At 59.5% G+C, this 10835-nt stretch overlaps 1 protein-coding gene across 2 annotated transcripts; it reads right to left on the minus strand.

The window, feature by feature from the left end:
- Positions 1–8767, minus strand: CHST3 (carbohydrate sulfotransferase 3). 2 transcript variants are annotated; one of them, XM_027661039.1, is made up of 3 exons: positions 8671–8767; positions 2505–2718; positions 1–2358 (listed from the first exon to the last, which is right to left on the minus strand). In XM_027661039.1, the coding sequence occupies exons 2-3, from the start codon at positions 2639–2641 to the stop codon at positions 1128–1130; spliced, it is 1368 nt and encodes a 455-aa protein (XP_027516840.1). In that variant the 5' UTR covers positions 2642–2718; positions 8671–8767; the 3' UTR covers positions 1–1127. The 2 variants fall into 2 exon arrangements, with proteins under 2 accessions (XP_027516840.1, XP_027516841.1); XM_027661040.1 differs by lacking the exon at positions 8671–8767 and adding an exon at positions 3011–3080.
- Positions 8768–10835: the final 2068 nt, after the last annotated feature.

Below are 10835 nucleotides of genomic sequence, written 5' to 3' on the forward strand. Positions count from 1 at the left end.
TTCTCCCTCAGGTGGCTGTTGTAACCTAAAATACATGGGGGAGAAAAAGGATGTGCTGCAAAGAGAGCTAAAAATAGGCATTTTAATTAATGAAATGTAAATTGGATGGGGTAGCTCGGCACCAGGTGAACGTCTGCACGTGGCAAACACCCTGAAACTCCCTGGGCCTCCACCAGGTTTGGTCACTCACCAGTGCTATTGGCCTATATTTCTGGGGCTCCCCCTGGGGCAGGGGAAACCCACCAATGCTAAGGAGACAGGAGAGGCTTGAGCTCTGTGCTGGTGTTTTTGTTTTTAATCAAGTAAGTCCGACCATCTTTCAGCACTGCCAAAGTTCGCAGTTGCTCCCGCGCGGGGCTTGGGGGATTTAGAGCCCATCAGTCCCTGGGGCTCTCCCAGGATCATACAGCAGGACACGTGTTGGTCTCCAGCCAAAATGGGACCTCCCTTCTGGGTGTCTCCCTGTTTCTTTGTGGTATGTTGTGCTGCTCTGATTTTTGGGCTTAGCTCTTTGACCAGCCTCCCCCTCCTTTTCACAAAATAAATAAATAAATTCACCTGGTATGCAAATACACAGGGGAAAAAAGGAAAAAACCCCAAACCTCCCAAACCAAGTTTGAAGAGCACCAAACCACAAAGTCACCTCATTTTGTTGCAGCCCAAGTGCCGTCCAGGGCTCTGTGGGCAGTTCCCAATCTGTGCTGGTGTATGAAGGCACAAAACCAGTAAGGCCTCTGGGGTCTGTGTCTTTGCTGGCACCACAGCGATCTTGTCCCTGCCTGTCCCAGCTGGGACAGGGAGTGGCAATGCAGAGGTGCTTGGTCTTGTCACCCTCAGCTTGCCCTCACCCTCCTCTTCCTCGGTGCAGCTCCCGGGCTGGGGAGGTGGCTCTGGTGCCGAACCCACCACCTCTCACCCTTGCCTTTTCCCCGTTCCTGGGAAAATCGTGTAATTCAGGCTCTGCAGGACTCTGGGGTCAGCTCTGCCAGAGTGCTCCAGCTCCTGGGGCTGCCATGTGGCAGCAGCCAGGAGCATTTTCAGGAGCAGGGACCCCCAGGTCGTCTCCGGACCGGCCGGGAGCAGGGCCACAGCCTCTCGTTCTGCCCCGCCGCCGTCCCCCGGTGCTGTTACGTGATCCAGGAGGGCTGTGCCTCCTCCAGCAGGCTGAAGGAGCGGTTGGCCAGCTCGGCGGGGCTGTTGGCCAGCTTGTAGCCAAAGAGCTGCATGGCCGGGGCGCAGGCGTCCTGCACCACCTGCGCCAGCTTGAAGGGCATGCTGAACCGCCACTTCTCGAACTGCTCAGAGGAGTTCTTGCACGTGGAGTAGACGCCATTGCCATCATGGGGCGCCTGTGTGTTCTTGCCAATCCACTCCTCCACCTGGGGGGTGAGGGGCAGCCCGGCGAAGCGGTACATCTCCTCCGCCTTCGGCAGGGGTGCCCGCGCCACGTCCTCGTAGCGCACCAGCATGTACCGGCCCCGCAGCCAGCCCGGCCGCCGCAGCCCCAGCTCGGCCGACGCGCGGATGCTCTCGCAGTTGCCCCGCAGCCGCTGCACCTCCTCCTCGTGCAGGGGAGCCTCCCCTTCGGATGCCCACTTCTTCCAGGTCTCGTACTTGCCCGAGAAGGCCACCATGCGGGAGGCCAGGACGGCCCGGGGGTCCCGCACCAGCTGGATGATGCGCAGGTCCAGACGAGGGTCCTCCACCAGCGGCTGCAGGAACTCCAGCTGGCGAACACGCACCGTCTTCAGGGCCACGTGCTGCTTGCGCCGGCACGCCTCGACGGCCAGGGTGATGTTGAGGGGGCCGCAGCGCCTGTTCTTGCAGTAGTACTTCTCGAAGACCTTCTTGGCGCTGGGCGTGCAGACAGGGTCCTCACAGAGCGAGCGGCTGGAGCCCCGCCGAAACAGGAAGGGCGTCAGATGGCCCTCGGGCGCTGGCGAGATGAAGTTCTCCAAGATGTAGAGGTCGCAGAGGAGGAGCTGCTTGAGGACGTCTCGGTAAACCAAGGCTGAGCCCACAGCACTGGCTCCTCCTGGCAGGAAGGTCACTGTCTTCTCGACATGCCAGAGGGGCTCAAAGAGGTAGAAGATGCTGCCTTGCTGGTTGAAGAACTCCCCCACAAAGGAGGAGCCGGTGCGGGTGGTGGCCATCAGCAGGACGTGCCGCCGTGGCCCGGGGTCTCCATCCCCTGCCAGCTGCAGGGTGAGGTTGTGCAGGTGGGACCTCAGCTGGGAGAAGGCGGCGTCCAGCTCCTGCAGTGAGGCCAGTGAGCCGTTCTCGGCCGGCGCCAGGCTGACCTCTGTGCTGTTGGCCTCTGTCAGTGCCTGCGGGGACTGCTTCAGCTTGTCTGACACCCTGCGGGGAGACCCAGCCCAGCCTGGAGAAAAGCGGGACCACCCCTGCATCCCGGTGGGGGATTTGGGGGGCCCTTGCTGCACAGGAGCTCGGGATGTGGGGGAAAGGGTGAAAAATGTGGGGTGGCTCAGGTACCCGCTCCCTACCTGGAGATGAAGTTGTTCTCCTTCTCGATGATGACGAGGCTGACAACGAAGACCAGCAGGACGGCGTACTTGCTCCTCATCTTCAAGAAGTGCAGCAGCTCCCAGATATCCTGGGGTAAAGCGCGTCGGATCTCCATGGGGAGCACACACAGATCTCTCCTGTCTGCCGGGAAGGTGTCCTGGGCTAGGGCATCCTCTGTCTTGCCAGCCCTGCCTGTAGGGAGAAGAATGGTCAGCATGGTGGTGGTGCCTCCCTGCAGGCAGTCAGAGGCTGAACCTTTCCGAGAAAGGCTTGACAAGACCAGTAAAAAAGGGGGAGCTCCTCCCTACTGCTCTATCCGACCCCTGAGGAGCAGCTGCATGAAGGCTCCATCAGCTGCTCCCCCTCCTTCCCAAAATACGTCTGCCCGACAGGACCCCTTCCCACGCTTCCACCAGCCACCCCTGCGTGCTCTGAAACCCAATCCCTGCTGCCCTGACAGCTGCCTGCTCCCCACTGGTAAAACCTGCTGTCCGCAGTGAGGGACCCCTCGGATCATCCCAGTCTGTGGCACATTGTGGCTCCCAGCCTTTGGAAAGAGCTACTTTTGGGGAAGGTTGGAGGCTCTGCCGTAGGGCCCTGGTGTGGGGCTGCGTGGCTTCCGCCTTCCCCCAGCACAGCAGCAGCAGCTGCTCAGTACTGAAAATGAAACCCAGAGAGTTTCCAGGAATGATGACGGGCCGGAAAACGCTGCTTCTGCCAGTCCCCTTCGGGGTGTAAAATGCTCTGGGTGGTGGTGGGATTTTGCCAAAAAGGAAAAAAAAAATTTGGTGTGGGAGGTAAAACCAGGAGACTTGGCATCCCTGCCCAGCAGAAAAGATCCCTCTGCATCCTCCTCCCAGTGCTGAAATTGGGGTGTTGGTGGAAACCACTCTGCATTGCTGCAAATGCACACACCAGCTGGGATGTGGTGGAGATCTGGGGGGCCAAAGCTGCTGTTTGGAGCTCTGGGGCAGGTCCCCAGCATGTGTCAGGTGTGCACATTTACACTCCTAGGGCTCCTGTTCCCTGCCCGCTGGTTTGCACGCCCGGGCAGCTGCGTGGGTGATGCCGTTTGCTCGTCCTGCTTTCTTGGCCAGACTTTCAGTGACTCAGGGAAAGTCTATTTGGCTTTTGTTTCGCTCTGCCAGCATGACTCCAGCAGCCCGTACCACCCCTGCTTTCTGGGGTGAAGGGGGGAGCCAGGCACAGCCCCATCCATTGGGGAGCGCCGGGGTTTGCCAGAGGGGAGATGCCCCGGCCGAGCCACGGTGCCCCCATCCCTCAGCAGGGTGTGGAGCAGGGAAGCCCTGCCAGGCATTGCATCACATCCCAACCTCCTCTGCATCGTGCTTGGCCAAAATGTGCTTTTTTTGGTATTGCTCGCTCTATGTCCCTCCCGCAGGGAAGGAGGGAACACAGGCAGGAGGGGAGGGATGTGCCCCGTGGCCAGGGCAACATCCAGACTGTCCGGTCCCCAGTCCTCCCTGTGTGAGGACCAGGAGTTTCTAGGCTTGAGCAAACCATTCAGCTCTCAGGGCTTGGCTTTCAGCCATCCCCTTCCCAGCAAAAGCTTCTAAAAAGAGACACCTGCACCCACGCATCCAGGAAACTCAGGATTCAGTGAGATGCCAGGGACTCTGGAGAGCCATGGCAGCTCCCAAGTCCTCCCTCAGGGACCCCAGGGCTTCCCCCTTCATCGAGTGGCACCGACATCACCCAGCACGTGTGTGTGTGTGTGTGTGTGTGTGTTTAACAGCCCTGTTGGCTCAGTTTGTCAGCACACTGCTCCTCGGGGACAGGCCAGCAGCCGGGGCAGGTGCCTTTCACCACGTAGCCCCCTGAGTCCCCCCTCCTCGGTCGTGCCCTTGTGATGACAGGACTTGTCGGAGTATTTGAGGAACCAAGGAAAGAAATCAAACATACAAAGCCCTCGGTGTGCAGCTGCGTCTCTCAGCACCTGCCAGAGTTACCGACTTGGCTGTGGCAAAGGACTTTTGGGTTTGTGGCATCCCAAGGAGCGGCGGTCCCCATCACTGCCCTCGCCTGGGGCTGGGGACAATCCCCTTGCTGCCTGCAGCGTGCACGCAGGGGGATGCCATCATCCACTTCCTCAGACAAATCCATGGGCAAAGCCAGCCTGGGGTTTTTCCCCTCTAATGCCGCCAGCTGCCCGACCACAAATGAGCCACAGACCAGGAATTATTCACAGAGATGACACAGAGAGCCATGTCCAGCAGTGCTGGCAAAACCCTCATTCCCAGGCCTGGGGCAGACATAATTCATTAAATAAACAGCCGGCTGCAAACGTCCGGCCCAGGACCTGCGGGGCAGCAGCCACAGGCACAGGGGCCCTGTCAGGGCTGAGCCGTGGGGCTGGGTACACGCAGGTGACCTGGCGAGGCTGGTGGGGGCTGCTTGACATCCCAAAGCTCTTCCTCACTGGGGCACAGCCCGGATGGGGCAGCACGCAAGCGACAAGCATCCCTTTGTGAGGGGGAACAGAGGGGCTCTGTGTGCCCCGTGTTCTCCCCTCCGGGCTCCACTGGGATGGGAGGGATGAGGAGAACCACCAGGATGCTGCTGCCGCCCCGGGGTGCGCCACCAGTGACTGCTCCACCAGTGTGAGCAGACAGACGGACGGATGGACATTGTCCCTGGTGATGGCAGGCAACTGCTCTCCTCTTGCTCTGCACATCCCAAAGCAAAGAGCAGTAATTTCCAGGAACTGAGGCGCCCCAGACAGCAGCACCCACGGGTCCTCAGGTGCTGCTCCCTGACTTATCCTTCAGGCTAGAAGTGCTTTTCATTTCAGCAAGGACTTCTACAATTCCCACTGCCAAGAGGATAAAGGATTTATGGATTTCCCAACTGAGTCAAAGCCAGTATAGGGGCAGGTTTTTTAGGTGGTGGTGGTAATTTTGTTCCCATGCAGAGCTGCCCAGGTAGGATCTGCTACTACCAGCAAGTTACCCTAACCCTGCCACAGCAAGAAGGAAGGACTTGAACGGTAATGGAGACACCAAACCATTCCAGTCCACTGGAGCAAGTCAGTTCACGGGATGGATGCTCCCAGTGGTGGTGCAGGTGGGGTGAGCAGGGTAGTGTAACTCCAGAGCAAGGACAGCAAGGCCCATGGGGAGAGGAAGGAGCAATGGGATGCTCATCACCCTTCTGCAGAGCATTTTGCAGGACTGCCTGACTGGGAGAGAAGAGCAAGGGTTTTCGCTTGGTTTTGGGCAAGGGAAGGTCTTCCACAAAGCCTTGGGGCTCTCATCCCCCTCCTCTGGCTGCCCTGAACCCACACCAGGTGAGCTCCAGGAAGGAAAGGCGCCTGTGGCTGGCAGGGGAAAACAGCTGGAGGTGAGACTGTATGAAGTCACATTTTCCTCCGGTGACTCAACAGGCAACAACTGAACTTCGGACAAGGAGCAGCAATGAAGCACCTACGTGCGAGCTCCCTCCCTGCCCCAGATCCCTCTGTCCATCCAGCCCCCATCTGCTCCCACGCAGAGCCCACAGGGAGCTGCAGCTGAGCTCACTGCCCCCTGCACTGCTGCGCTGCTCGGAGTAATTCCCTCCAGGATCCCTTGCTTCATCAGATTTCCAGCAGACACAAGGGCCAGCAAAACACAGGGGTGGAACAACAAAGAGATAAGGAGCATGGGCTTATCTGCTGTCTGCGCTGCTCTTTGTCTGCAACCTGGGAAAAAAAATCCTCTGTATTTACTCTATCAACTATTTCCGCTCCCAGCTTCCTCCCAAGGCTGGCTTTGGGAAACGTGCCACCGGAGCTTCCCACTTTGCTTTCATCTCCCAGCAATTTTCACCCTGGCCCTGGCTGTCCTCCAAGCCATGGCACAAGCACAACACTGCTTTGGTTTGCCCTGCAGCACATGTAAGGAGTCTGTCTGGACAGGTATTTTTTGGTTAAAAACATGTCTAGTCAAGCTAAAAAAAGGAAGGAGGGAGGGAAATGTCACCGCCTACGATGTTTATAAAGCAACCGAGAATAGCCACAGGCCTCATCAAATTGAAGCCTGGAAACTGCCCATCAGAGAAGAAAGTTTGGAACGGAAAGTCCTTCTGGCCGAGGTTACACTCAGGAGCAGCGGCAGCGGGTGTTGGTACAAACAGGCACCACTGACACAACTTTGTTTTCATTGCATGATCTCTCAAACTCCAGATGCACAAGGTTGTCTCCTGTCCACTCTTTATTGTCGCACCCTGAGTTCGGGGGTGAACCAGATGAGCTGTCCTTGCTCCTCGTCTCCCAAGAACCACTGAATCCCAGATGGGATTTAGAGGCAGGTGTTGGCACAGTAACGCCAGTGACAGGACCAGCACAGGCTTCGTGGCCAGGACAGACCAGTCTAGGCTCTCCCTCACCTTGGTGGTGTCCAAGAGAGGTGTTTTGTCCCAACCCAGCAGAGAGGAGAGCTGCTGCTCCCACCCCCGGTGATTGTGATGGGAGACACAGAGGCATCTGTGCTGGGCATGGGGGAAAATGTGCATCTGCCAGGCAGAGACCGGCCTCTGGGGTTGGATCTGGACCAGGAGGCAGTTGAAACACCTACCACCTCGAAGCCAGCTTGCTGGAAACCACAGGCACCGCTGGGGTGGGTTTTGCAAATACCACCTGCAGCAAAGGTGAGCGACTGAACGGCAGCTGAACGGGCGACTGAACGGGCCAAGCTGCCGGGCAGCAAGGGGGTCCGGAGCACAGGCCACCAAGGCGGGCGAGGGGCCTGCCCGGCGCCGGCGGCACAATGCCGGCTGCTGTGCGTGCCGGCAGCCCCCGGCCACGCCGGCAACCGCAAGTGCGCGGCCCTGCCTCAATGAGCCCTTTCTCTGGGGCGCAGAGCCCACGGTCCCTCCCACCGCCCCGCGCTCCTTCTCCTCGCTGCTCCGCACTAGCCTGGAAGCTCCTCCGCCAAACCCACCCCAAAACCAGGGACACCGCTCTCTCTCTGCCCTGCTCCGTGTCCCTTTCACCCCGAGACAGGCGTCTGTAGCACTCCCGGGACCTCTGGGAGGGACCGGCGGCAATAGATGTTTGCTGGGGGGAAATAGTGACCTGTGCCCGGGTCTTGGTGCGAAAATGAGTCGTACACTGAAGCAACATGGCAGATGTGGGAAAACTGCGGAGTTAAATCCCTGTCCTGGCGTGGTGTTGTGGAAAAAGAGACACTTTCCCCGAGGCAGCAAAGCCAGGCTCGGCGCAAAGGCAGTGGGGTGCGGGCAGCTCCCCCAGATGTGGGAGCGGCTACTGAAATGCCGGCAGGCTCTGAGTGGGGGCTCTGCTGGGGCGGTCTTTTTCATCCTAAGGTACCCCCATACCAGCCAGGTCCCCTCTGGGACCGTGAGGATGTCGAAGCCCCGGCTCCGGCAGAAATGCCGCTGGCTCCTCGGTGCCGGGAGCCGGCCCGAGGGCCAGCGTGCCCCGGAGGCCCCGAGGCAGGAGGGGAAAGGGTGAGGACAACTTTCCAGTGCTCCCTGGTAGGGGCTGACAGGCCGGATGATGCAACTCCGGGATGGTTGTGAGAAAGTCTCCTTTTCCAAAGTCTCCTTCTGCCGCCCCAGCCGCGCTTCGCTCCGGACGGAGGCTCAGCGCTGCCGCCGCAGAGCCCGACTCTATTCCATTGATTGCATTTTTCCTGTTTTTCTTTCCCCGAAAGAAAGGCACGAGGAGAGCTGCTGGGGCAGTCATGTGCCGGGAGGACTCTCTCTCGGAGGCAGGGCGCTGGGATCCGGCTGTCGGCCGAGGGGAGTCAGGGACGGAGGCACCGCCGGCGCTGCCCCGCTGCGGGAGCGGGCGGCCGGGGCCCCGCACCGAGACAAAGGAGCGGCCGAGGCCGGAGGGCGCACAAAGGACCCAGCGGAGCCCGGGACCGCCCCGCGGGGGGATGCGGCTGCCGAGCCCCCGGGCTCCCCACCGGCCTCGCTCCCCCTGCCCGGGGGGGCTCGGGGCCGCGGCCCCTCCTCGCACGCCCAACTTCCCGCAACTCCCCGCCGCGCCGGGAAAGGCCCGACCCCCGCCGCCATCCTCCCCCCTGCCCTGGGGCTCTCGCTGCCCATCGCCCCGGTCCCGGCCCCCGGCTGCGCTCCGGCCCCATCGGTCCCGCTCCCGGCTCCCGCCGCACCTACCGGCAGTGGCTCCGCGGGGCGAGCTCGCCCGGTCCTGCCGTGCGGGAGGAGGGACGGCAGAGGGTCCCCTGCTTTTCTTCACGGTGCTGTCATCCTCCCTCCCTCGTTCCCTCCCTCCCCTCTTCGCTCCCTCCTTCCTTCCTTCCTTCCTCCCTCCCGGTGTAGCGGCGGGGGGAGCGGTCCCGGCGCCTGGACGCGGGTCCCGGGGCGGAGCCGGGCAGGGTCTCCGGGCCAGCCCCCGCTGCCTCCCCGCTGTCCCCTCCCCGACACGCCAAGGCCGGGAAACCGGGAGTTGCCGGCCCTAGCCCCAGGATCGCTGGAAGGGGCCGCCTGGCCGCTGGGGTGGGGAAATGGGGGCCTGGAGCGCACAGACACCCCGCGAAACTGTCAAGACAAGATCCCTGCTGGGCACCACGGTGTGATCTGGGCTGCAGGCTCATGTCTAGTTCCCTGCCCAAAGCGGGATCACAGTGGGGTGGTCAGGGCTTTATCCAGCAAACCTCCAAGGATGGATCCAGTATAACGTCTCCCTGCCCACTGTCGTCCTGGAGAAAATGTTTCTCCTTATATCCACTCCAAATCTCTCCTGTCCCAGTTTTCACCATCCCACCACGTGAGGAAGCTGGCTCCATCTCCATGACCATCTAGTGGGAAGGTTCCTCCTGCTTGTCCCCAGCCAAAACTGGTTCCAGGGTCAGCAGCTTTTTCCCCAAACTCCACTTTCTCCCCATACAGGAGCTTGGGGGAAGTTGTCCCCACTGTGGTGTGCTGTGCCAGTGAGCTCATTTCTGTGTGCTCCAGGAGGGCAGGGAGTGAGAACATCCTACTGGAAACAGCTCAGGAGTTGGGGGACACTGGCTGTCACTGTCCCCACAGGGCAGGCTAAGGGTTTGGAGCATTAAATCGTACAGAAACAGCTGTTTTGGTTTAAGTGCAGAAATTCATATGTACATACAGCTCCCTCAGAGCTCTGTAATGTTAGATACCGAGGAGCTGAAAGACATCTGGCTCTGCAGGCAGGGAGAGATCCAAAAAACTAGTCCCCATAAAAACTTTCAGCCTTCTTTTGCATTCCTGGCATAGTTTTTCTGCTACGCATGTGGCATAGGCAGAGAAATGCAGGTTTTCTTGGCATTGAAGTGTGAGGACCTGCATCACTCCTCTGCGGCTTCCTGTCAGCCAAGGTGATGGGGACAGGTTTGCTCAGAGTGCCAGTGGCTGGTGGCACAGCTGGCATGCAAACACCAAGGCAGGAAAGCCTGGGTGTGATGTTCGTGGTGTAGCCTCTATCTATCCATCCATCCATCTGTTTTTCCTGGTTTTATTTTGCACCCACAGCAGTAACTCTGTGATCCAGCTGCAGGCAGACACGGTGACTCCGGTACCCTCCTGCCGCGGGTCTGGCTTCCACAGCGTCGCTGATGGAACCGGGGTGAAGGGCAGAGTCTGGGAAACTCTGCCTAAATGAGGCAAACCCGGCGCTTGCAGGATCAGGCCTGTGTAGGCTGTCAGGTTGATCATGTCAAAAAAGAGTGGATAAGTCTGGCTGGCCACACACCCGCAGGAGTTTTGTGGGGTTTGGAAATGTGGTGAAGCACTTTCAAGCTCCTCGCTTGTTATTTCAACTGAAACAGGGAATTCTGCCTTGGATTTTGTGGGCAGAGGAGATCTTGGTGAAAGCACAACCCTAATGTGTAAATAATTTTAAGATGAGGGCAGAGAGAGGCTGGTGGGGAGTCAGACACTCACACTAGTGAGGTGTCACTGCCTTTGCAGGATGCTTTTGTGGTGGTCCCAGGGGGTGGCAGGAGCAGAGGAGGGACCTTCCCCACATGTGGGGCACAGCCTGGACTGAAGCCCACCCTCCTGAGCCTGGGATGTGCTCCCTGCCTGCTCTGCACACACACACACACACACACACACACACACACACACTCTCTCACACAGACACACGCAGGGCTCGGGGTGGAGATCACCTTCCTGCTTCATTAATAAGTAAAGCTGGCACAGGGAGAAGCAAAGTGTCTTCTCCACCCCTCAAACTGCCGAGAGAGGCGACAGGAGAGGCAGGGAGTTATGTTTCCTCCACCCTTTTCGCTAGCTGCGGGATCACGTTCCCTTTGTCCCCCATTCCTCTTCCCCAGGGATAACAGAGACTGTTCTCC

Source organism: Corapipo altera, unplaced genomic scaffold (genome assembly GCF_003945725.1).
Source record: "Corapipo altera isolate COAL_440 unplaced genomic scaffold, ASM394572v1 133, whole genome shotgun sequence".
In the NCBI taxonomy this organism is placed as follows: domain Eukaryota; kingdom Metazoa; phylum Chordata; class Aves; order Passeriformes; family Pipridae; genus Corapipo; species Corapipo altera.

What these genes read in the sequence shown, in the direction of transcription:
- CHST3 (XM_027661039.1), bottom strand. Translation starts at nt 2,641, where the DNA reads ATGGAGATCCGACGCGCTTTACCCCAGGATATCTGGGAGCTGCTGCAC. An exon ending in GAGAACAACTTCATCTCCAG is followed by an intron (nt 2,359 to 2,504) that starts GTAGGGAGCGGG and finishes GTCTCCCCGCAG; the next exon opens with GGTGTCAGACAAGCTGAAGC.